Genomic DNA, 27948 nt, shown 5'->3' on the forward strand with positions numbered 1-27948 from the left:
AGAATCTGTATACTGGTGTTGCCACATAAATTCACAAAAATAAGAGTAAAAGATATCCTTCGTTCAAAAATATCCAATGTTCGACCATATACATTTCCTTCCACCAAACAGGACACTTAATGATGGTTACTAAGTAAACCTTCATTTACACACCAGTCAATTAAGGCTTTTTTCATTTCGTTCCAAATCCTACAGAAACTTCAAATTAATCTTACCACATTCACCCAATTTATGTGTAAACCACAACATAATAACGTACTTATCCAACACGCATAACCCTTACCCAAAATCCGACACACACACTTTCCAAATTTTTTCAAATGATTCAAATTCATCACAACCAATTATGTCATGATAGAGTTTCCATAGCATTCAACTACTCAGGTTGTCATAAATGAGACAACTTGGCGATAAATGAAACAACAACTTTGCGATAATATAAGGGATACCTTAAAGTCTACTCTAACCGAAAATACATAGCAATTTGTCAGGATCATTGTATTATTTCGTGTTAACCGATATTTCATCTTAATCATTTTCATTTTAAACGTATTTCAAATGTATTTCACTGTACTTGCTATTATAAAATGCAAAATAAATAAATAAAATAAAATAAATTATTATTTAAGTACATTTCATCTGTTTTTCTTCAGTTGAATATGTAAGATTACATTTGGTGTAAAATTTTTTATTTTGGTCTGTAACCTTTCTGCATGAAGTAATTTTTGATGAATTTTGAAAATTAATTATAAAAAAGTAAAAAAGTAGAATAATATTTTTAAATAATTTTTTAGTCTGTGCTTGAAAAGTAATATGACGTCATATCGATTTTGTAAGTATATCCACTGACTTAATACTACATTTGATAGTTCAGTATGCAATGTATATACTTTAATAACATAAGTTTAAATAAATTATTCATTGTCTTAAATTCTGTATGAAATATCTTTAACCTATAGAAAGCCAGACCTTACAATCACAATACCATAATGCTTGAAATTTTGTCTGAGATTGCTAATCACCCTTTCATTAATAGAAGAGGTTCAAAGCTTACAAATGATATTGTTTCTAATTTCTTCGCAAAAGAGCCTTCATTATCCCTCTAAACATATCTAGTGGAGTGATAATCTTTTGCAAATAAGTTTGAAAATCAGACGAGTTCTTTGAGTAGACCATAAAGGAAAGTGGTGTAATGATGATATGCGGCAAATTTTTTCTTCCTGTAAGAAGAAATTGCTGTTAAAATTTGTTGGGTAGTTACAGTTATGGTGGATAGATTGGGTCTGTTGTGAATTGTGCCAGATTATATACTCAAAATTCATAAAAATTCTGTACTATTATATCAAATTTAGGCACTGTTTCTTACTTGTTAACTAAGTATTTAGTTTCTAGATTTTCGACTTTTTTAGATAATAACACTTGCACTATAAAAAAATCATTTAAAAAATGTGTTTTTAAGTAAAATAATTTTTCCTAAAAAGTTCATCATGGTTTCTTTTGTTGTAAAGTTATTATTCATCAGGGTTCCAGTAAGGTGCACTTAAATGATTAGAAACAAAACTTTGAGAGTTTCATTTTTCCTGTAACAAAATTGTGACTTAATTTCTGTTAATCAACTCTGAAGCAAACACATTTAGTTTTCCAAAATAAGCGTTACATGCAAATTGATAGATTAGCCATGATAAGCCCTTTTAGTCCCGTTCTTGCTGATATCTATATGTATTATTATGAATCAAAATTATTGAACATTTTAAACTTCCCAGTTTCGTTCAGATGTGTTAATATCTTTACTCTGTTTGATGGTAATAAAGATAATTTAGATAAAGTTCTTTCAATACTGAATTCCATTGATCCTGCCATTCGGTTCACTTTTGAACTTGAGATATCCATTTTCTCCCATTTCTCGACATCTTGTTCACACATTACATATCCAACTTCATTGCTACTGTTTACCTACCACCACACTTCAGATCATGTTATGTGAATAAAGAGAATTTGGCTTCATTTTTATTTCTTCGTTTTCTATGCACTTCAGGTTTGCTCCTCCAAATTGGCCCTTCGTCATGAACTAAATTACTTAAAAGCAGTTGCTTTTCATAGAGTTTCTTTTCTCCTATAATTTTTGACCAAGTAGTTAAAAAATTTTTATTTCAACACATCAAAAACACCATCTCATTTTAAAAGATTATATGAATTGTTATACGTTTGTTCCACCGATTTTGTGATGGAAGAAAGGTTGTCATAAAATTCTGTGTATTTTACAGAAATTCAACTTTCAGGTTGTTTTCCCTTCTGTCAATAAAATTCACAGTTCCTTACTTAAGGACCTCATTCTGGATATAAACTTCTGACATATATACAGGGTTCCTTGGCATTGTGATTTAACTTACATTGATCAAACTAAGATAACCTTAAATTTCGAGCTAAGGAATGTGAGGCATATGTTAGGAAAAAAGAAACACACAAATCTGCTGTTGCCCAATACTGTTGGTCAGAAAATCACATTTTCCATTTTTCTGCACCTAAAATTATTCAAAAAACATTATCCATTGGAAAATTACATTTTCTAGAAGTGCTTCGCATTTTTACAAATCTTTCAGTTTTAATTAACAATCCTAATTCCAGTCTGTCTTTAACCGTCAGCTTCTAAAGAAATTATTTTAGAGTTTAATTTTTGAAATTTTTGGTGAAATTCATATTTTCATCATAAAATTAATACTACTTTTTATGTTTCGTGAAATAATTAGTATGTGCTTTTTTTTAATTAAGTACAAAAAATAATCTTTTAAACTTTTTTATTTTACTCAAAAAATCAATTTTATTTTCTTTTTGTTTCTAGTTTTGTAAGATTTCTGAAAAAATTATACTTACTATCATTTTTTGTTATTAAGGAATTATTTATTAACATTATATCTGGATGTAATTTCAGTTTTACTATTGTCGCTTAAATTATCCATTCATAATTAAGCAGCACAGAACAACTAAGTGCTTTGAATTCATGGTCTCATTACTGTTAAAAAGCATTTATTAATAGCTGATTTTATGTTATCTGATAATGCTCTAAAAATTTAATTGTGATAAGTTTTAAAAAAAAGGCATTTTATTAGTGCAACAACATGTTTTCAGTTTGCTTACATTCTAATGCTTTTATTAGCAAGTTTAAAGAATTAAAAATATGTTGTATGTAAATAGCAACCTAACTGGGTCAATGAGCGCCACAAGGGAACTTTTCAGCAAGGTAGGCTTCACCCTGTTATGCAACAAGATTGGTTCATAGCCACAGCATTTCTGAAATTCATAGTACTGATATCTTTGGGTCATATATTAGATTCAGATTCTAAATCTTTGATTTGCCAGACAATTGTAAATATAATTTTTCCCACAAATTAAGGAAACTTTAAAGCAACTCTTTTTTAGTTTTTTTTCCCCTACTAGAGAATCTTCTAAATATTTTCCTGATATTTTAATTATTTTTAAAATGTATAGCAAAAAATTCGTGTAAAGTAGTAAAAATGTTAAATTTAAACTGTGGCATTAATCTGAGTTTTAAACTTGAATATCTTTAAAATGCCTTGCATGACCTTTGCAAAATTTAATATTTATGCATAATTTAAAGTATAGAATTGCATTGTGGGGGAAAAAATCGGCGTGCCATTCCAAAAAAGTTTAATTTTGTGTCAAAATCTACATGTTAGAGCACAATTTATAAATCTAATATATATCTCAAGTTGCACAGTTAAAAAATGCAATTTAAAGCTTCCCGTTCAGCCAACTAGAACAGGAGACATAAAAATACCCCTTTTCATTTTGACTCACTGTGCATGTAGGGGCATATAGATACATTTAATATGTGCATATAGGTATTTCATATATATTTTATAAAAATTAAAACATTCTAATACCTATGCATTTTGAAGAAAGCTTAAAAAGAATGTACTGTATAAAGGAAGATTGAATAACTGCTTTTTTAAAAAATCACCTTTTTCAAGAATTCATCTTCAGCAAGCTGTCTGCAGGAAAGATAAGCTGACACAAAGCATTTGAGAAAATTGCCATACTTGGTGTTGTGTATTTTAGAGGAAACACCATCAGTGATCTTGGCTGCCAAGGCAACTGTTTTCAGTGGCAGGTCATACCGGCCATCATAAGTTGTGAAGAGGTTAATGCAATATCATCTGCTGTTTTCGTCACGTTATTTTTATATTTAATTGTAATTTCATATCGTATTTAAAATTTTTTTCTAGGGTCTACGAAATTTGGGAAATACATGTTTCTTCAATGCAGTAATGCAGGTAAAAAAAAATTTTTTTTTTTTTTTTAATAAATTTTTATTTGTGCTTGCTTGAGAGGTGAAAGGAAATTTAAGTTTTTCTTATCAATTGTGGTGTATCATAAGTAATAAAAAAAACACTCACCAGTTCATTTTCAAAATAATTCACATAAATTCAAGATCACAGTTTAAAAATCCACCAGTGGCCGAGTGGTAAAGTTGTTGAACGTTGGTAGTTCAGTCCCAGGTTTGAATCTCACAAATGGGCTGACTGCATGGGCATTTGCAGAGTTTCCCCATGTGTAATGCATATACAAACCAGTTTCCATTAGAAAGTCCTTCATGAAAGCATCCCTTCCCTTAGGCAGATAGCCCTAGAATGCTTTGCCATTAAAACAAAACAAAACAAAAAAAAAAAAAAAAAAAAAAAAACACAGTCTATGAAAGCACTTCTTAAACTATTTTTATCATCAAAAACTTTTTGTGACCCCCAGAGATTCGTGACCATAAAAAAAAAAATATAAAAGTAAATAATTTTCCATAAATAATTAATTTTTTTGGTAAGCAATATATGTATGAAACTTAGTAGTATTAGGATGTGTTTCAAGTATATGAAAATTAATGGAAAAGTAAAATTGTAATGAGTCCTCCCCTTTTTCTGCATAATAAATTTAATCTTAGGGGAATATTTGACTTGTTAGTATCTTAACTGTTTTTCAGCATTGAGTGATATTTGTATTTAATAATCATTAAAACTGAAAAAGTCATTTTTAAAAAATATGTGGTTGAAAATTCAGTTATATCTCTGATCCAGAATTCAGTCATTTGCGGAAACTGAAGTTTTTGAGTCACTCTAGCTTAACAAACTTCTCTGAGGCTTTATATCGCAGGCGCTTAGTCTCATTAATGTCAAATAAGAAGTGTTTTTTGGATCCAAGATAACTTCTTGAATGAAATCAAAATTTCAATTAAAATATTTGAAAAACTGTTACTGGGGCTTTATAATGATTAATAATAATTTTTGCATTAAAATTTTGATGATTATTTATTAAACTGTTGATAGTCAAAAACATATCGAATGGGTCGTTTTCCATTCTACTCTTTGAAATGTTGATCTTTTTATAAAATTTCCAATTTTATCATTGAAAATATTGTATTGCTGCTTTTTTTTTTTTTTTTTTTTTTCTTTAGGAGATGATATCATTCATTTGCTAAAAAATAGCTGATAAATAGCTCAGCTTTGATAGCCTTGAAATCACTTTGAAAAAGAACATCAAGATCAGGTTTTCATTTGGTTAAAAATATAATAATTTTGCCTTTTAATTGCAATAATGTTCTTAAACATCACCATCTTGATATCCATTGTACTTCTACATGTATTACTAACTTTATGTGCTCAGTGCATCTTTACAAAGATATGAAAATAAATGGCTGTTAAGGGCATGACTTTTAATAAGGTTTATAATTTTGTCAGCATCCTGAATCTCATTGCTCAGTTATGCTAATATTTTTCTGCAAGCCCTCTGGATGAATCAGGTAGTAGCAGCTTTGACGAATGATTTAAAACCAATATTATTGCTTAAGCACAATATATGCATATTCCGCCCACCAGTGGCCGAGCTGTAAAGTCGTTGAACACTGGTTGTTCGGTCAGAGGTTCGAATCCCTTTAATGGGCTGCATGGGTGTTTTCGCCATGTGTAATGTGTATACGAAACAGTTCCCTTTAGAAAATCCTCCACGAAGGCATCCCTCCCCTTAGGCAGGTAGCCCTCGAGCCATAATTAATAATTTTGCCATAATTAAATAACTTAACCTAACCATATGCATATTCCAGTGTAAGTTTTCCATTTTAAGTCTTCAATTTAAAAAAAAAAATCTGAAAGTTTTCGGATTTTAAATTATGTCCAAAGGGGCTTTTTTTAATTTTTATTTTATTTTATTTTATTTTTATTTTTTTTTTTTTTTTAGCATTTTGTGTTACCGTTATTAATTAAATATCATGTTCTTCACACTTAAACCATAAAATTCAGTTCAAGAGCAATATTGCAAAATAATTTTAAATTGAGCAATCTTTAGAATTTCCGATATAGAGTCTCGCACACTGGAGATAAAAATGTTTTTTTCCCATGCAGTGTTGTTATTGCTTGGTTTGAAATCCTTTAGTTTTTTAATCAAAAATTCGTTGGAGTGTTACAAAATCTGAAATCGATAATAAAACAAATTTCAAATTCAAATTAGGGCTTCCACATTCTCATATTCTATGGAAGATTACATTATTCAAATTTTGATGTCTCAAGGTACAGTTGTTGTATCACAGTGTGAGAAACATACATACATTCATGCAGATTCTTCATTATTTAATTTCTTTAAATATAAGACAGAGCGATAATATATGGAGGCAACGATTTGAAAAATGATAGAGCTTTTTAAAGTTTTCAATGCAAAATGCCAAAACGAAATTAATAGTCTTTCAGGGCAAATTGCCCTTTGGTCTAAAAATTATCAATTTTGTTAAATATGTTTTCCTCTCTTCATCATTAACTTTACTAAATATGTTCTTCCAAAGGATGACAAAATAACAAATCTTCATTGATGCTTTCTCATAAATATGTCTGATGCATAATAGCAACTGAGCTATTTTTGACAGATCAGTTGTTTTGTTTAACTTTGATAAATCTTGCCCCTTTTTTAAATCTAGTAATAAATTGCTCTAATTGGGCATTGCTAATTCAGAAATGCTGTTGATGACAGTATCCATTTGACAAAAGAATTTTCCAAATTTCATTACCATGTTTACTTCTATGAAGTATTTCTAGCATTTTAATAGCAGCAATAGTAAGTAATACAAGATGTAGTATAGCTTTTTTTGGCTATTAGATATGAAACTGCGTGTGACAGAAATAAATATTTTACGCTAGCTGTTGTTAATTCCTCAAAATATTGTTTTCTGTGTTTGAAGATTTTAAGTCATTGAAATTTTTTTTTTGGTTTATTGACATGCAAAAAAATGCTTGGATTCGAGGTGAATTTTTAATTTTGATGGTTTCATACCATCCATAACCAAAACTTTATTGCAAATTAAACTAAGAGATTGTTCATTACCGTTACAGTTTTTGAAGGTAAAAATACGATGAGATGATAGATTTTATTATTTAGAAAATATGATGAGAATAGATATTATTTTAGAAATGATGATATGATTTTAGAAAATATGATGAGAAATATCTCATCGTATTTTCTGTTTCGCATCTTAGATGCCACTTTCTAATTACTAGATTCCACTTTAAGAAACTTTGGTAACATTTCCAGCTTCCAGCTGCAAAATAAATACATAGGGAAATAAAACAGTAAAATAAAATAATTGTATTTTTCTTTCAATGTACACACTTTTTGCAATGAAACAGAAACAACTTACTCTGTTGAAAAAGCATTATGTCTACACTAGTCATAGTAGCACTGACCTTATTCTTGGTAAACCTGTATGGAGCAGGAAGTTTACTGTGCATTTGTGGCATATTTTGCACCTAGTCGTTGTTTTCAATATGTAAAGCACAACTTGGTTAATATTATAATTTTATAATTGATCTATAAAATGTAATGTATTAAATTAAATATAATGAAAGCATTGCAACTAATGTTTCTTTAAATTCATGATTTTGACTTCAATTTTCACAACTCTTAATATTTTGCTTTGCAGCCCTATTTGAGGTTGTGACCCACAATTTAACATACACTAGTCTAAAGCATTAAGCAGCCAAAAGGCAATTTTATATAGTTGTTAAGTACCAAAATTTTTCGTTATATTTCTGCATTATAATCTGTGTGTAGTAACATACTGTCTCTTAAAATCTGCCAAAATAAATCTTAGATTGGTATGAATTTTATAGTGATGGTGCAGTACTGTCTGCATACCAAGATAATCTAAATCTCTTCTTCAAAGGCAAAAATATTTTGTATCATCATGCCAAATTTGACCAGTTTAGTATTAATATATGAGTTTAAAAAACAACAGTTTGTGTTACATTTGTCTTTAATTTTCATTTATTTTTAAATTTTAGGTATACATTTTAAATTTCCTGAACATTGAAAACGTTTTTTACTTACCCTTGTCATATTTTCATGAAATGCATAGAACAATTTAATGTCAATCTTAAGATTTTAATTGTTATTCTAATGTCAATCTAAAGATTGAATTTGTGAGTTTATTTTAAAGTGGTTATTAACTTTAGTGGGTTTATATAAGTCGCCATACTTTTCTTGCAGTTTATTGTACCTTAGTTTAGTACCTTTAATATGAACCAGACTTTTATCTGTTAGTGAGATAATACAAATTTGTTAACTTATTTTAAATAATAATAGCATCATTTTAATATTTTTTAGTTCTTATTTTTCTAGTCCACTAAAGATGTTGCCAGACAACTTTAAACTTGAAGACAAATGCATTACTTGAAATGTAGCATTTAGAATCAAGCTGAACAAAATTAGAAAGCCATAAGAGATTAGATCAAGTTTCAGTTCCATTGGGAATATGAATAAACTGTCATGTTTTACAGAAAAAAAGGGTTAATTATTATTGAATTACATTATTCAATAATGATATTAAACTGAATTATTAAATTGAATCAGTTGCTATATGTTGCTGAGTTTGTATCCTGTTTCTTCAACTAAAAGAAACTCATAATCTTTTAACTTTTACTTAGCTTATTTGCTTTTGTATTCATATGGTTAAATTTAACTAAATTATGATCACGAATTTTTCTCCTTAAATTTATTGAAACAATGTGTGTTGTTTTCAATACTTTATAAAAAATTACAAATGTAGCATATTAACTATATGGCAATAATAGCAATAGCATGACTTCTAAAAAGTTGTTAAATTAATATTTCAACTTGGTGTGATAATTAATGCAAAAAAAAAGCAAAATGAAATTTGCTTTTTTTTTGCATTAATTATATTGCAAGGCATTGTGATAAAACCTATGATTGTTCTACCTTGTTAAACATGTAACTAAATTTTATATGGAAGAATAATAATAAATAAATTACAAGCATAAAAGTCCTGAATTTTTCTCAAAATTCCCATTAAACAGTCCTTTTCCTCGAATGAAGATATTGGTGAAGTTTCTTGATGCCAGTAAGTCAGCTTATTTTTATCTTGTGGACTAATAAGTTCACAAGTATTATGCACTTTTTCCAATAAATATGATTCAATAATAATTTTTGAATAGAAGACATTTAAAATTTCTTTTCATATAAAACTTAGAAGATAAACAATTTATAAATAATGTATTATGTGCATTCATTCTTCTCATCATAGGTAATTAAGAATATATTGACATATTTTAAAATAACTTAAAAATTGATTTTCGACTGTGTGATAAATGAAATATGAATTTTTATTAAAGCAGTTAGTGAAGAAAATTTTATAATTCAAAATTTAAAAAAGTTTCACAACTTATTAATTTATCCGTTGTTATATGTTTGCGTCTATAATATAATGTCTGGATCAATTTGTTCAGAAAGTAGATACATTAGTTTGATTAATTAAACATGGTAAAGCACACAAAAGCTGCCTATCTAAGGGAAAGGATGTCTTCGTGGAGAACATTTAAGGGAAACTATCTCGTGCCTTTCACATGGGGCAAACAATGAAAACCAACCATGCAGCTAGCCTGATCACCTGGCCTCAAACCCAAGTCAAACTACCAGTATTCAGCGGTCTTGACCAACCAGTCACACATAGTGTTCAGAAAGTAATGAATTTTTATGTGAGAATTTTGTTTTGGAGAGAATCAAATGATATATTAGGATACACTGACTACCAATAAGTATTTGGGCACCTATGCAAATGATGATATCTGCGGTCCTAAGGTACCGTGCGGACTCCGCCAGTATATATCATGTAGGAAACAGCATCGGCTTTAGTTGCATGCAAGATGCCTCGCAGTTCGGAGCTCTCTGATTTCTAGAAAGGTATAATTATCGGGTATCACAAATGTGGTCGATCCTTAAGGGACATACCTAGCGATCTGAAGTACCCAATATCGACAGTGGCCTATGTGATTAAGAAGTGGAAGGTGAGCGGGGATTGTCGGAATGTACCCTGAGTTGGCAGACCGACGAGTGCTGTCCAGAGAAATTCGGAAGAACTGAGCCCAACCGATAGCCCTCATCCGCGAGGAGTTTCAACAGGAACCCGGGAGTATTGCTTCAATGAATACCATCCGTAAGAAAGCACATCTGCTTTGTTTTCGTGGTCGTGCTGCTGCCCATAAGCCTTTGATCACAAAGTCCAACCGCGCTGCTCGGTTAATGTGGTGCAAAGCACATCGAAATTGGACCGTAGATCAGTGGAAATGGGTTCTTTGGAGTGACGAATCAAGGTTCACCCTTTACTATTCGGATGGCAGGGTCTGGGTCTGGCGTCTACCTGGAGAACGTCTCCTGCCAGAATGTATTGTGCCAACAGTCAAGTTCGGCGGAGGTGGAATTATGGTCTGGGGGTGTTTCTCCTGGTATGGGCTAAGACCCTTGGTCCCCATTCATGGTAAGCTCAACTCCGATGCCTGCTGCACTATTTTGGATGACAATGTGCTTCCTACGCTGTGGCAGTTTTATGGGTTGGACCCCTGTTACTTTCAGGACGACAATGCCAGTTGTCATGTTTCGACGTTAACCAAGGCTGGGTATGGTGCCAATGGAGTTCATCGAATGGACTGGCCTGCCCAGAGTCCAGACCTGAACCCTATCGAAAACCTCTGGGACAAGTTGCATCGCCGAATTCAGGGGTGCACTACCCGTGCAAAATCGGTGAAGGAACTTCTATGTCTTCTCCAAGCCGAGTGGAAGAAAATACCACTAGCTGCCATACAAAGACTTGTGGAAAGTATGCCCCGGAGGGTCCACGCTGTAATTACCTCTCGTGGAGGCTCTACCAACTATTGATTTTGAATAAAGTTAGTTTTTCTTTTCTATCACAGGTGTCCAAATACTTATTGGTAGTCAGTGTACTAAGGATGTATACAGAAATTGAGATGTGTACCATTTTTTAGTTCACTGAATTTAATACTCAGTACAATTCTTTATTAATATTCATCAACTCAATAATGTTTAATGTGTCTTTTTTTAATTATTATTTTGTTTAATAATGGATGCTATTTATTTAATGAAAAAAATGCCTTTCGTTAGAATTGCTTGCTTCTGAAAATGAGAGACCATTGATTTATGTGGTGAATTGGTTTAATCTGTTTAATTATTTTTAATGCTGAGGATAGGAGTTTAGTTGAAAACCTATCAGTTGAATCCACTCAACATATTGTAGTTAGTATTAATTGCTGTGAAAAATAATACTTTCAGTTTGCAGGCATGAAGGAAAATCTATGTAAATTGCCATTTTTAACCCTCTGAGCAGCATGACTGGCTATATCCATTCATAAGATTTTTTGTCACTTGATACGTATTAGCTTATAACATAAGATATTTTGCTTTCTTACTTCCTTTGATAGTGTAAATGTAATCTTAATGAATGAATTTTTATGAAAATAGAGGCTAGAATAAGTAAATATATAAACTTAACTAATAAATGCTGCATAAATACAGGTTTTCATAACAGATCCAAAAACAAGTGCTGCTCAGAGGGTTAAGGCAATTTTTTCTGACATTGTCGTATGACATTTTCTCATTTGAGAAATTTTAAAGTGAATATATAAAATTGCAGTGATTAAATATGTGATGCTTCCTTTTCATAATCTTGTTGTTTCAGTTTTGAAAAGAAAAAGTTATTTATAACGTGGATAAACTATGTAACATTTTTCAGTCATTACCTAACATTTTGACTTTGTAACTTTTCTTAGCCCTTTTCTTATTGAATTTCAAGCTATTAATTTGCAAGTTAAAATATAAAGATTTTTATAGAAAATTGACATATAATTCTGGTTTATTTAATTTCTATGTTTTTCCTTTCCTTCTAGAATTTAGCTCAAACTTACCTTTTATATCAGGAATTAGAAGATTCTTGCAATCCCGATTTTGTATGGGAAGTACCTCGACTTACCATAACTAATGAAACTATCATTGAAAATGTAAGTATATGATTTAAAATTTTACTTATTTTCACAGCTGCCATTAGTAAAATAATAATCATTAAGTGGTATAATATTTTATGTGGATGTTTTTATACATAAATGTAGTAATAGTGAAAAAGTACCATACAGAAAATTAAAAAGAAAAAAATTACATTGTTTATGTTAATGATAATTTACGTATATCTAAAAATAGCTCTAATTTAAGATACAATAGCACACTGAACAAATACTAATTCAGAAGTCAAACAACAAAAATCAGTGTTATATTTTCAAATTTTCACAGGACTAGTTTCGATGGCTTTACCGAACCATTATCCTCAGCTGCAAAAGCGCAAATGAACGAGATAGGTTATAATGATTAGATAAGATAAGAAAGCCTGAACAGAAAATAAGCTAGTGGTGCCATCTGTTGATGAAACCAGAACTAAAACATAATTTCTTTAAAGGCCGAAGGCAAAGATGGATTGGAATTAGGATTATTAACTAGAACAGAAAGATTTTTTTGAATGTGAAATGCATCTAGAAAATCCAGTTCTCCAATGGAAGATGTTTTTTAAATAATTTTGGCAGCAGAAAAATTGAAAGCGTGATTTTCGCACCAACAATGTTGGACAACAGAAGACTTCTGTGTTTCCTTTTTTCTAACATATGCCTCATGTTCCTTGACGCAAAATTTTAAGGCTCTCTTAGTTTGGCCAATGTAAATTAAACCACACTGGTGAGGAATCCTATAAATACCCCAGGAATTCATGTCCGGAATGGGGTCCTTGAGTATGGCATGAGGAATGGCGTCCTTGAGTAACCATCGAAACTAGTCCTGTGAAAATTTGATAATACAACACTGATTTTTGTTGTTTGACTTCTGAATTAGCTCTGATTTTTTAGAAATTTAAATTTTATTCCTTAAACATAGTTTCGTTCCACTTAGGCATAATTGAAATTTGATCTACTGCATCGCATCTGAATGCTTCTTTACGTTTAAGTAACTTTTGTTCATAGTAAAATTTACATATATCATAATACAGAAAATAAATAAACATACAGTGAAAATCGTTCAACACGAAACTGAGGGAACTGAAATATTTTTTTATGTTAAAGGATATTGCGAAAAAACATATATTCAACAAAATTAAGTTTATTAGAGTATATTTTATTTACTTAGTATTTAATTACAGTACATGTATTTAATAAAAAAATCAATGAAACAAAAACTTCCACAAGATCTTAATTTAATACAAAATTTTCAAGTTTTTTGAAAAACAAATTATTTAATGAGTTTTTGGAAAATAATCTGATATTTTTCTTTGCATTGTCTTTTTTAACATCAAATTGTTCGATGCCGTCCATTTTGTTATTCATTTCGCCATTGTAATGTGCATCTAAACAACTGCGCATGCTTTTTGCGATGTTTCTCATTTTGGATGACGTTTGAAGAGGAGCGACATTAGATTTTCGTCGTCAGAATCTGCACATCAATGATATTTTTTTAGCTTTGAACAAACTCCAAACTGTCTTTGTCTGTCATAATTGGGGGCTGAACGTACATTATCATCATCTACTGCAACGAATTCTTCAGATGATACAGTAGGACAAACCGATAATACAGAAACTTTCTCAAACATTTCATTAAGTGACGAATCAGTTTCAATATCCTTCTTCTCCATTTTGTTTGGGGTGAACCAAACTCACTGATTTTTTACACACACTGTGATTACTCATCACCGAATTCCAAAGCCAACTGATGAGAGAAGAGAGGATTTTGTGTAGCATTTGTAGAGATGTTTGTGTAGCATTTGTAGGGGTGGAGGGTGAAAGTAGCTTAGATAAACAAAATTAGCTCTTGTCACAGGCTATTCAAAGTTAGCCTTCTTTCAAGAAAACATGCGAAAATACTTCTCTTTCAATTCATATTCCTCTTAAATCTCACCTGTACAGCTGGTGTTTTCTGTATTTTGTTCATTCCCAGAAGGGAAATCCTTTCGTGTTAAGCGATTTTTGTTTTGTAGAAAAAAAATGCATATTAGTTTGTTGGGACCGTTGTATTATTTCGTGTTAACTGATATTTCGTCTTAAGTGTTTTCGCGTTAAATGTATTTCACTGTATGTGCACACTGCTTCTTTTTTTTTTAATGATTTTTGTGTATTTCCTCTCCTCTTAGAAACAGCTTAATCAATTAAGTTTATACCTTAGTTTGTTGGGACCGTTGTATTATTTCGTGTTAACTGATATTTCGTCTTAAGTGTTTTCGCGTTAAATGTATTTCACTGTATGTGCACACTGCTTCTTTTTTTTTTAATGATTTTTGTGTATTTCCTCTCCTCTTAGAAACAGCTTAATCAATTAAGTTTATACCTTCTGGTTTTTCAATTTATGTGAAATTGTTTATGATTTGTAGCAATATAAGAATTTGTTCCTTTAAATAGCTCATGATTTTTTTACCAATAGCAAGCTTCATTTTCAAATTGTTTAAATCCAGGTGCTTTTCATTTTTCTTTCATGCTAGTCAAAGGATGTGTTGAAGCTAATTTTGCCTCGCCAGTTTCCACTTGCAAATAGTTTATTGAACCTTTTTAAAAAAATGTGTGCACCCTCAACATCAAAAGTTGAAGTTATCAATCCTAGTGCATTATTTGGAGAAATATCAAAAAAGTAAGTGTACTATTAATAATTTTGAAATTATTTTATATACGCACATATACATACAATACAAAGTTTGAGATCCAGAAGCAATGGGACTTTGGTGAAACCAGTATTAAGTTCAAAATCGTAAAATACAACCTTATATTTAGCGTAGGTATAATGAAACACTCAATCGATTTCGAGGGCAGCTAAAGGTCCCTCCTCATCAGGAGAAAGAAATACATAGAAAGAAGAAAATAGGAGAAGGAGTCACAGAAACACGTAGTGCTTATCAGCACTGCACGTGGTTATAACTAGATTTTTAATCAGAGTTGCACTGGCCGCCTACTTTTACTGAGCCAGGCTGTCTGATCAAGCATAAAGAAATATTAGCAAAGTTAAAATAGGGAGCAAGGGGTAAATGCACCTTACGCTCAAAATCTGAACTTCAAATAATGGAAAGCAACCACTGAACGGATTTTTATACCCTCTGGTAGTACCAAGCGCGAGGAGGTAACGCCATCTATCGGCAAAAATAATTGAATTAAGATAGTAGAATTTTAAAGGCATTAGGAAGGACTGGATTGGACTTCAAATCATTAACTAAACTTTCTAAATCTTTGTGAATGTGAAAAGCCTCAAGAAAATCCAATTCGCCTATGGAAGAAGCCTTTTGGATGATTTTTGCAGACCCAAAATCAAAATTATGGTTAAAAGTCCAGCTATGATACGCTATTGAAGACTTGTTAATTTCGCCTTTTTTGACATAAGATTCATGTTCCTTGATACGAAACTTCAACGCTCTTTTTGTTTGGCCAATATATCTTAAACCACACTGACATGATATACTATAAATTCCCCAAGAATTCAAGACAGAAACGCAATCTTTTAGAATCGAAGGGTGAATTTTATTAATAGGGGAGAAACCGACTTGAAAATTGAATTTCTGGAGAATCCGTGCAATTTTATAGCTAACAGAAGGATAAAATTGAAGCACGACAAGGTCATTAATATTATTTCTAACAGTGGAATGTCTTCTTTGATGGGAATCTGAAAATTTTTTGACGGCTTTATCAATAATCACGGGAGAAAATCCACGGTCAATCGCAACTGCTCTCAAATAATTAAGTTCATTGGTAAGCAAAGATTCAGAGGAACAAACTTTTAGCGCGCGGAAAACATAATAGTAAAAAGAAGCCATTTTTTGCTTAACAGGGTGGCATGACTTGGCATGGGAGGGTAGACAAACTGCAAAGGGTTTACGGTACACAGTGGTGCTAAAATTGGTTTCATTGCGGATTATAAGAATATCGAGGAAGGGGAGGGAATTGTTGGATTCAATTTCAAGAGTGAATTGGATGGCTGGATCAATTGAATTCATAATAATTAGAATCTCGGATAAATCCTCTTTATAACCGTCAAAAAGTGCAAAAGTGTCGTCAACATACCGAATCCAAAGACGAAAAGATAATTTATCAAATAATTTCATCTCAAAATAGTGCATATAAATGTCAGCAAGTACCGGACTGAGAGGATTACACTAGCCAATCCTTCAACTTGACGAAAATATGCATTTTGGAAAACAAAGAGGGTTTGACTTAGAGAAACTTTAGTAAGCGAAACCAACTCATTAATTTCAGTATGTGTGAAGTGAAATTCCCGAAGCCTAGTTTCAAGACAATTTAGTGCAATTTAGTGCAATTATGGGTAATCCTCTCAGTCCGGTACTTGCTGACATTTATATGCACTATTTTGAGATGAAATTATTTGATAAATTATCTTTTCGTCTTTGGATTCGGTATGTTGACGACACTTTTGCACTTTTTGACGGTTATAAAGAGGATTTATCCGAGATTCTAATTATTATGAATTCAATTGATCCAGCCATCCAATTCACTCTTGAAATTGAATCCAACAATTCCCTCCCCTTCCTCGATATTCTTATAATCCGCAATGAAACCGATTTTAGCACCACTGTGTACCGTAAACCCTTTGCAGTTTGTCTACCACCCCATGCCAAGTCATGCCACCCTGTTAAGCAAAAAATGGCTTCTTTTTACTATTATGTTTTCCGCACGCTAAAAGTTTGTTCCTCTGAATCTTTGCTTACCAATGAACTTAATTATTTGAGAGCAGTTGCGATTGACCGTGGATTTTCTCCCGTGATTATTGATAAACCCGTCAAAAAATTTTCAGATTCCCATCAAAGAAGACATTCCACTGTTAGAAATAATATTAATGACCTTGTCGTGCTTCCATTTTATCCTTCTGTTAGCTATAAAATTGCACGGATTCTCCAGAAATTCAATTTTCAAGTCGGTTTCTCCCCTATTAATAAAATTCACCCTTCGATTCTAAAAGATTGCGTTTCTGTCTTGAATTCTTGGGGAATTTATAGTATATCATGTCAGTGTGGTTTAAGATATATTGGCCAAACAAAAAGAGCGTTGAAGTTTCGTATCAAGGAACATGAATCTTATGTCAAAAAAGGCGAAATTAACAAGTCTTCAATAGCGTATCATAGCAGGACTTTTAACCATAATTTTGATTTTAGGTCTGCAAAAATCATCCAAAAGGCTTCTTCCATAGGCGAATTGGATTTTCTTGAGGCTTTTCACATTCACAAAGATTTAGAAAGTTTAGTTAATGATTTGAAGTCCAATCCAGTCCTTCCTAATGCCTTTAAAATTCTACTATCTTAATTCAATTATTTTTGCCGATAGATGGCGTTACCTCCTCGCACTTGGTACTACCAGAGGGTATAAAAATCCGTTCAGTGGTTGCTTTCCATTATTTGAAGTTCAGATTTTGAGCGTAAGGTGCATTTACCCCTCGCTCCCTATTTTAACTTCGCTAATATTTCTTTATGCTTGATCAGACAGCCTGGCGCAGTAAAAGTAGGCGGCCAGTGCAACTCTGATTAAAAATCTAGTTATAACCACGTGCAGTGCTGATAAGCACTACGTGTTTCTGTGACTCCTTCTCCTATTTTCTTCTTTCTATGTATTTCTTTCTCCTGATGAGGAGGGACCTTTAGCTGCCCTCGAAATCGATTGAGTGTTTCATTATACCTACGCTAAATATAAGGTTGTATTTTACGATTTTGATTGTCACATTAGCGTGTTTCTCTTCTAGTCCAGTATTAAGTTATTGATTTGAATCTTCTAAGGTAACATGTAGATATTATAAAATTAAAAATATGAATGATTGCTTGTGAAATTATGAAACATTTATGTCATTAAGAGAATCAAAAATTAAATAATAAAAATGAAATAAAAATTCAGTGTTGTAATTTTATTCTGTTTTATTAAGCATTTCTTTCCACATAAATTATTTAAGAAGATTTATTTTCTATGTTTAAATTTTTTTTTTTAATTTTACTGAGAAACATGACTTATTTTCAATTATAAAGTTATACTGTTCAAGTCCTATAACTTGCTGTACTAAGTAGTCAGCTAAAATCTTTTCATTCTCAGATACTTATTTATGACATTTTTCAGTATTGACAACAATATTTTCTCATTTTAAAATCATACAACAAATTTCGCTATTTATTATTTATTTTTATTGGGGCATTGTCATTACAAAGACTTCAATTATATCGTTCTCACTTAGCATTTCTTCTCATATTTCATTAATCAGAAAATTTCTCAGTTCTCTTCCATATCATTTGGAGTCTCTCTCGCTCTCTTTTTGTTTTGTTTGTTTTGGGGGGGGAGACCATGCTCTGCCAATTTAGGTAGAAGCTGACTAAAAGTAGGAGTGATAATATAGTTCAAATAATTAAGATTTTGGGTTAATTAACTCAAATCGTACAAAAGTACTATAAAAAATTAATGAATCAATCAACAGTATGTTTCAGAACATGCATCAAACACCTCCAGTCACATGTTTGTTGCAATATATAAAGTGTGATTTTTGAAAGGCTGAGAAAGGATTATTATTTAAGTTTGCAATGTCTGCTCTAGTAAACTGACATTTATCCATCTAAAGAATTTTTTTATGAATGATAGAATATCATCTTACTTATTCAGAATAAAATTTCAAGAAACAAATTTATTTGGACTTATCTCCAGGCATAAACATTTAAACCAATTTTGGATGTTATGGATGTGTCTCATTTGCATGTAAAATTTGCCATGCATTGAATTTCTCTTTTTCAGATGATTCATTTATTCCACTGATTTGAGTGGGGCTGTGCAAGAGCATAAGCCCAAATTCATAAAATTAAAATAAATTCATTTAGTGCGAAAAAATTTTCTGTCACGCACCCACCCGTCCATTATAGCTCTAAAGTCTTTCTGACCAAAGGCAGACTTGTATGCCAGCAGTTTTTGCCAAACGTCTTGCAATATTTAAAATTGTTCTGTGTGTTGGATGTTGATTATAACAGAAGTTTGTGGATTATGTCATATTGTGCATTTTAATCTCATTGACCATAAGGTATAATCATTTCACAATATTAATTATTACTCTACATTTTTATCTAACATATGTTACAGCAGGAAGAGGAATAGCGTACAGCTGCTAGGAGTGCTGAGTGTGTGTTATAATATGTATTGTTTCTTTGCTGCAAAACATCTTGGAGCAGAATTCACGTTCTAAGAAACAGTACTTGGCTTCAGTATTGGTACATAGAAAACACATAATATTATTTGCATCAACTGAAGTTCAAAAATATTTCTTATGCAGTGTATTTTGTGTGTGTGTGTATATATATATATTATTATTATTATTAAAACAAGGGCCTCCTATATTTAAAGTCATCATAATAAGCCCATGACATGAAGACTTTTTACTTTTCTAATAATAATTCCTTTACTTCTTTTTCAAGTCTGCATTTTTCTGTAATACTTAAATAAAAAAATTTAGTTTAACTGTATTTTAGTTTAACGAATGAAGCCAAACTGACAAACTTAAATGTCAGTAACTGTAATGATCATTCTCATAGTTTCGGTTGGGTTCTAATTGAAAGTGCTCGAAGTTTTTCATTAGTTTTTGTGAGTTTTTAATTCAGTTCCATTTAGATTAAGTCTTTTCACTAAAGTTTTATAATTTCACTTACGTTTTTAATAACATTCTGTGTGTTTAAAGGTCAAATTTTGATTTGAATTTTTCACTAAAGTATTTTATTATTTCACTTACATTTTCCACTCTTTGCATAGAATTCACCTTATTAAAAAATTTTTTTGATTAGAATATACTTTGTTTTTCCCCTTGCTTTGGGGAGGAGCAGAATTTTTGGGTGAGCTATTGTAATTAAAATAAATTGAAATGGTTAATCAACTAATTATGGATACAGAAAAAACTAGGAATTTTGTGGAAGAGAGATTTCAATTGATTTCAGTGTTCCTCCTCCTGATGAAGTGCCATTTAAGTTGATTGAATTTCTTTTCTGTTATGTTCTTTTTTCTTTAAATTTCATTGATTTTTTTTAAATTAGGATATTGCTTGTTTGAATTGGTTTGGTTTTAACATTTATTGATTTTTTCCCATTTATAGGAGTATTTGAAATTTATTACTTATGAATTTCAATTTTTGGTCTTTCTGAAAAATTGGTTCTAAATTTCTTATTTTATGTCTTTACTGATAATTTTTCAGCAGCTTAATGCATGAAATACTAGGCATGATTATATCATGTTTTTTAAATGTTTCGTAATTATATATATATAATGTTGCATGTTCTTAAATTCATTTAGTGCGAAAACAAGTTACTACTACTTGCACAATTGCTGCAAAGTTAGTTAATAATAATTTATTTCCAAAACAATATCGATTAATTGATTATATTATCTCCTAAGTTTAATTAAAGTAGAATTATTTTAAAAGAGTTAATCCATACTGTTAAATTATATTTACCATAAGTTATATTTTGAAGTAACTTGAAAGTAAAATGTTAATAATATTTTGATGGGGACTGTAATTAAATCATCATGAAGAACAAAATTTCAATTGTAAAAGGAAAAATTAAATTAAAAACATGTAATCATTGTCATTGATCGGAAATCAGTTGACTTTTCAAGGGGAACAAACCAACTCCCGTTCAATGAACAATAATTAATAAAAATACGTAAATACGGAAGTGTTTCGTCTTTACTCGAGTTAAAAGGTAAAGCCAAACCGGCAATTCTAGTCAAGCCAAATATTTCCGCAACATCTTTCAAAATATTACTTACCATTATGGATTCACTCTGTTAAAATAATTCTACTTTAATTAAACTTAGGAGATAATATAATCAATTAATCAATATTGTTTTGGAAATAAATTATATACAGTCAAAAGTCGTTAATTCGGACATCCATAATCCGGAATGACCAATAATCCGGACCTCAAAGCTTCAAACTTACTGTGCATGCGTCGCATTGACGCATGCGCGTAAAGCATTTACGGCTGCGAATATGCTTGTGCGCGTGTGCAAAATACGTTTACGAGTGCGCGTTTAATGTATAACGAATGGTATAAGCTAAGCTAAAATTATTTAATTATCTATTTCAGTTAATGTTGCAGATTGCGTTGTTCCTTAATCTTCGAATTGGATCCGGCTTATTATTTTTTGCAGACTGTTAGAGCAATTTTATAAAAGTAAGCTTGAACTTTCGATTATGTCAAATAGAATTTCTGATATATATTTATTAATATGTAAATGATCTACAAAGTGAAAGTATGTTTCGAAGTTCATTAAACAAAAAGTGGAATTGCTACAAAAAATGGATAAAGGCATATCCTTTGTTTATCTAAGCTTTAATGTTTGTTTATCTAAACTTTGTTTATGTTTAACGCCGTGCAATGAATTGGAAGTTGATCTGTCAGCACTATCCTTATCTTCAGGACAGATGTTTTTATTTTATTTGGCTTATAATTCCTTATTAAATGTAGTATTTCATCTCGATGTACTCCATCTTTGATATGATTTAAATCAAATTCCTCCTCATTATAATTCGCTTCCGATAGCAAAGAAAGTGACAGAGGTTATTGAAAACGAAAAAATTTCGATTGACAAATTAGTCGGTATTCTCGACATAGCAATTATAGGACTTGAACAGCGGAACTTTGTAACTGAACAAGAAATTATGTCTGTTTAAAGAATTAAAGAGAATGTATTATCACATAAAAAACGAAGCAACTTAAACAACTTACATTGAAAGAAATGTTTAATAAAGTAAACAAATAAATATTAAGCTTTTTTGTTTGTAAATTTTGATATCCTTTAGATCATAATTGTTCTTTATTTCATAAATTACGGTTTCATATTTTTAATTTTATAATTTCTGCATGCCATCTTACCAGATTTAAACTGATGATCTATAATCTGGAAAAATCGAAAATCCGGAATCGCCGAAGTCCCGACGAGTCCGGATTAACGACTTTTGACTGTATATATATATATAATTGAATTGAATCTTATGGCAAATAGAAGTAACCATGTTTTTCAGAGTACTAGTGAAAACTATCAGGTTGCACTAGTACTAGTATTTTTTTTAACTTCATGCTGTCATTTTGAGCAAACACCTCATTTAGTATTTATATACAGAGTTTTCATTTATTTTATTTATCATTTGAACTTAATTATGGTATTATATATTTATTATTATTTTTTTATCATTATTAATTGAAGTTTAAACTTTTCTGTAAAGGAGAAATCAATCTTTGTGAATAATTAATATTTTTTTTAATTTTTCATCTGAAAGAACTGCTATGATATAATAATAAATTTTTTTTTTTTTTTTTTTTTTTAAATCTTAGGTCACCACAGTTTCAGCATTTTCAGCAACAAGACAGTCATGAATTATTAAGACAATTATTAGATGGCATTAGACAAGAAGAAATTAAAGTAAGATTAGTTTGAATCATTCTTTTAAACTTTCCTTAATCTTTGATTATTATCAAAATTTTGCATATTCAAGAATTTCATTGCTTCATGAAATAGTCAAAGGAAAAGGCTATAGAATTTTTAAAGGAAAGTATGCAGGGATCAATTTTTTAAGCATATTGCTTAAATTTTTACCTTCATTACCAATTAGTGGTCCATTGCTAGATAAAGAATTGTAGAAGCAATGACTAATAAAGCTGACTGCTCTAATAGAGCTGCATTAAAAGATAGCATAAAAGTAAAAGAACTATAATGAATCATTACTCATATCTAAGGCAACATCTGCTGATATTGAAAGTTTTTAAAATTTTGTCTGATCCACAGCAAGCTGCAAAACAGGTTTGGACTTAAAAATCTTCAAATCCCATATTTTTACTGAGGATCCTGAGTAAATCTGCTGCTCATTAGCATATGACATGTGAGTTAGAAACTATAATAAAATGTTTTGAATATATATATTGATTATAGATTTTCAGGAAATATTTTTCTATAATTATTACTTTATACTTTATTTTTTAACCCTTTGACACGCACGATATTATTTTATAATTTTTTAAACTAAAAACTCTAGAAATTGAATATTATGATCGTAGAGACAAAGAATATATGAATTAAAAAAATCTACTCTTGCCCATTGTTCTGTGGGTGGTGGTCGCACAGTGAAACCACTGCGTGTCTAGGACTTTGAAATTTACTGAGGTAGTAGGAAAAAAAAACTTACTTATCTCCATGCGCGTTTACAATAAATGATGAAATTTACGAATTTTAAAAAAATTTATGTCAGAATTGCATTATATATAATTTTTGACATTATTTTACAAAGTAAATCGTCAGAAAAAAATTTTAAAATAAACATTTATGTAATTTTTCTGTAGCAGTAAAAGTATAAGTACTTACATAATAAGGACGTTTGGCTAAATGGATAAAAGAAACTTAGTAAAATAAGGATAAAAAAAGATTCAATGTTTTTTTTTTTTTTTTTTTTTTTAATTTCAAAGAACAAATTTTTTATGACACTGTTCAACGCATGGCACTTATTTTATTCATATTTCATCCCAAAATATTCAGAAACTTTTTTTAATTTAAATAAAACCTTACGCGATTTCTATTTTTAATCATAGCAAAGCATATTTACATTAAATTTAAACCACAGGAAATAATTTATAAAATCGCAGTACTAGCTTGGGGAGCGAGTGTATTGAGGTCAGAGAAAAGTCTCTGTAAAAGAAAGACCTTTTTACTGGGCAGGTGCATGTATTGTTTAGTAATAAAATAACTCTGTGGTTTCAAAATCCTTTATCTATATCCGGGTAAAAATAAACATTCCTATTTGAGAAGCAAGCAAACGCCATTGTGAAGTGCAGTGGTTTCAAGGCGCGACCACTGAGGCTCTAGAGCATTGTGACACAATGCTCTAGAGCCTCAGTGGTCGCTCAGTGACACAATGCTCTAGTAGTAGAGTGGTCGCGCCCTGAAACCACAAAGCAAATGCCATACATATAGAAGTTTTTTTTTTATATATGCAGTTTAATTATTGCTATTTTTTATTGTTTATTATAGAAATCGTGATGTGCGATGAATAACTTTTGAAATTTAAAGTTTTTTATATTAAAAGAAGTTATTTTGTTGTAATAAAAAGGAAGTTATTTTGTCTTATCGAAAACGAATTTTAAAAGGCATAAGATTTGAAGTACTAAGACCTAAAACATATATGATTCTGCAGTCATTTTGTGTTATTTAGAGGTAAAAGATCAGTAATCAATCGATTTTCACTCAAAAATTTCGGGAAGAAGAGGAGAAAAAATTCGAAAATTGGTGGTTTCAAGGCATGACCACCGCGCGTCAAAGGGTTAAATCATTTTCTGTTTTATTTTTCAGGAAAGATGATATTTGTTTAATGTGATGTTATTTAAGTTTATAGCTATTAATTTCAATAAAGTTTTAACAAATAACAAAGTTTTAAAGGAATTATGTAACTACCTGTAAAATTTTAAACTAATTTGTTTTAAGTATAAATCCTTCTGCATAACCAAAATTCTTAAGTTTGTAGCGTTGCGCGCCTCCAACTTGCACGCAACCAAGGGGTGACTGTGAAAACTGGATAAAACACAGAGTCTTGTAAAGGGTTTAAGTCCCTTTTTATTCAACATAATAAATTACAATTGCGTGCTCTTGACGCTCACAGACTGCGCCAACTCGGCGGTCAAATAAAAATAATAACCTGAAAAGAACTTAAAGACAAGACTCTAACTACGAGGCTCTCTAAAATAACTAACTCACCGCGTTTTACAATACCGCTGCTAATTCAGCAGACTTGAAGCTCACTTGAACGATTAACACTACTTCCCGCCAAGCACACAGGCCGAAATGCGGGGTTCTTCAATTTCTCGCTAACTACCTCCGCGCTCGTGAAGTAAGAATATCACACTCCGAACTCGTTTCCCTTCCTATTTAAATCATAATACTTCCGCTGATAATTTGAATCCTTGCACGTTCTACTCAAATTTACATATTCTGGCATTGGCAGTTCCAGGGGAAAGTAAGGTTTGACAGGAAAGATAGTTTAAACTTAAAATAAATGTTAGTTAAAATAAATATAAACCCTACATTTGCCGCTGCCAGAATTTGGAAAACTTGGAAGCAGGTCCTACAAACGACCTGTTGTAAGTTTCTCTAATTCTGAACTAACTGGCGAGAACCTCGTTTACACAAAAAAAAATCTTATGTAACAAATTGTATACTAAAATTCTGTTGATCGTTATAAAGCTCTCTTCTTACAGCAACTTTTCCTGGACTTCATCAATCAATCTTGGTCTTTCCTTCCAGCATCTGGAAGGAATAAGTATCAGTATCTTTCTAAATACATTATAATTTACACTTTCTTGACACAATAAATTTTTGTTTTTAAACGATTCGTTTTTCTTACTTATTGCTTACTTCACATTCATTCAATTTTTCAAGCATTAATTTAACTTTACCCTGGCTCTCCACCATGTGTGGTGTCAAACGGGAATATTCGTGTTTTAGTCTTACAACACTTCCCCTAACCACCATGATTTGTTAGAATTCAACGACCAAATAAACACACCTTACTCGACATTCTGCAACTCAATGAGCTACTTTAATATTCTTAAAAATTCAAATGTAGGTGGAGAACCCTACAAAACACATTCATTCTAACTTCCCCCTCATTCATCTTTAAACATGCAGGCTTTCGCTCTAAAGCATGACTTTATCTACAATTTAATACTTAAATTTTGACTTCATTGCTTTTAAGCATTCACTTTTAGCATCTACAATTTTATGCTTCTAGACTAAATTCTACTTTTACATAACATTCAAGTATTTACGTACATTTACAAAATTTTAATACATATGATTTTTACAATTTACCATAAAATGAATAAGAGAAAATAAATTTTTACTTTACTCATTCTTCGCCAAGCTGGCAGCACTGAAACTAAAATTCTTATTAATACAATAATACGAAGTTATTTTTATCTTCGGCCAAATTTTGGCTTTAACATAACAGAATTAGTCTTTCGACCAACAGAAAATGCTTGTTTTTAGCTTTTACACTTAAAGAAAATGATACTTTTGCCTTAGCTAAATAAAGTAAAACAAAACTAAGTCTCAACCGAGACATATTGACTTTCGTCAAAACATAGAACTTCGTACTTATGCATAACATTTCGGAACAAAAGAGAAAAAAATATTTATAGAAGGTTTTAACTTATCTTTGAGTTTTCGATGCTTGAAACTCCGTCATTCGTTTTTGGCAAAATTGGTCCCAAGTTAGAGGTTTCATGGATGTTAATCTTCTCCTTAGTGCCCTCCGAGTGTCGTCCACATTACTTTTTCTTTTGCGTCCTCTACATGCTGGCCTCTTGGCGGAGTAATCGTCTGGTGGTTGGCATTTCCGTTTTTCCCTGGGACGGCTGGTCTTGACGTCCTCCGGTCTGGAGTCCTTCTTGAATTTCTTCTGTTCCTCGTATTTTTGTGCCTCCTGTTGCCGTTTCAGTTTCCGGAACGGCGGCCTTGCTGGCACCTGACTCTGTGGCCGTGTGCGCGTTCTCCTTGATGTATAATTTTTCCTGCAATCCTTTGTAGGTGGTGTTTTTCTCTTTACCACGGTTTCTTTACCCGGTGCATCTGTATTTTTGTTTTTCTTAAATGCTGGAGTCTGAAAATTATTTTATCTTTTTGATACCGACGTCCGGGTTGTAGAAGGGCTAGGTCTCTCTTCAGTTCTCTGTTTCTTGGGTGGTGGAATAGTTGTTATCTCTAGACCTTCTATTTCGTTTAGACTTGAGTCCTGCAAGAAACTTTTAAGGATTTCAAAATCATTTGGATTATAGTATTTTTTCACCTGGTCGGGACTTGCTTTACAGATTTCCCCTCTCTCGTTCTTAAGATATAATACTACTCCTTTGATTTCCTGAATTACATAGGGGCCTTCAAACTTTGGAGCTAGCTTTGCCGTAAAATTGTCTGGGGCACTTGATAAAGAAAATTTCCGCTTCAATACTTTATCCCAAACTTTAAAATCTGCTTCACGGCGTTTTCCATCATAATATATTTTCTGCCTATTTCTTGCCGTATCCGAGGTTTTAAGCGCCTGATCAATCAGCTTTTGCACATCTTTTTGTTTAAACTCCTGCTCTCTTTGTTGCACAAAGAATAATTTATCTAAAGGCGTAATTAACTTTCTGCCTAAAAATAATTCTGCTGCAGTTTTTCCCGTAGTATCATGATTTGCCGTTCTTAAAGCATAAGCTAATTCATTTATGTAGCCATCCCAGCGCTTGTGATGTGTGCTCACGTAACTGCGAATTATTTTTACTATATTTTTATTAACTCTTTCTGCTATGTTAGCCTGTGGTCTATACGGAACCATTTTGATATGGCGTAGGGACCAAGAAGATCTATGCCTAAAATTTCATTCGGAAATGTAGCGCGAATGCTATTTAAGTACCCGGCCGGGCTGTAATTAATATCATTTATTAACTGACATTGATTGCAGGACCTGACATACGCCGTTACTATTTTGTATAATTGCGGGAAATATACCGCCTCGCGTACCCTTTTTATAGTCTTTCTG

General features: G+C 31.3%; 1 protein-coding gene across 6 annotated transcripts in view; it reads left to right on the top strand.

Annotated features, from left to right (window-relative positions):
• Positions 1-27948, top strand: part of Usp16-45 (ubiquitin specific protease 16/45) — a 108904-nt gene that overhangs the window by 35619 nt on the left and 45337 nt on the right. For all 6 annotated transcript variants that reach the window (XM_085808738.1, XM_085808741.1, XM_085808745.1 and 3 more), the window contains 4 exons: positions 4245-4292; positions 12243-12353; positions 14861-15006; positions 22721-22808. In XM_085808738.1, the coding sequence (XP_085664864.1) occupies positions 4245-4292; positions 12243-12353; positions 14861-15006; positions 22721-22808 (393 nt within the window). The remainder of the gene's footprint in view (positions 1-4244; positions 4293-12242; positions 12354-14860; positions 15007-22720; positions 22809-27948) is intronic.

This window comes from Stegodyphus dumicola, chromosome 1 (assembly GCF_044657685.1).
Source record: "Stegodyphus dumicola isolate Sdum_Otavi_A_Nest chromosome 1, ASM4465768v1".
Lineage (NCBI taxonomy): Eukaryota > Metazoa > Arthropoda > Arachnida > Araneae > Eresidae > Stegodyphus > Stegodyphus dumicola.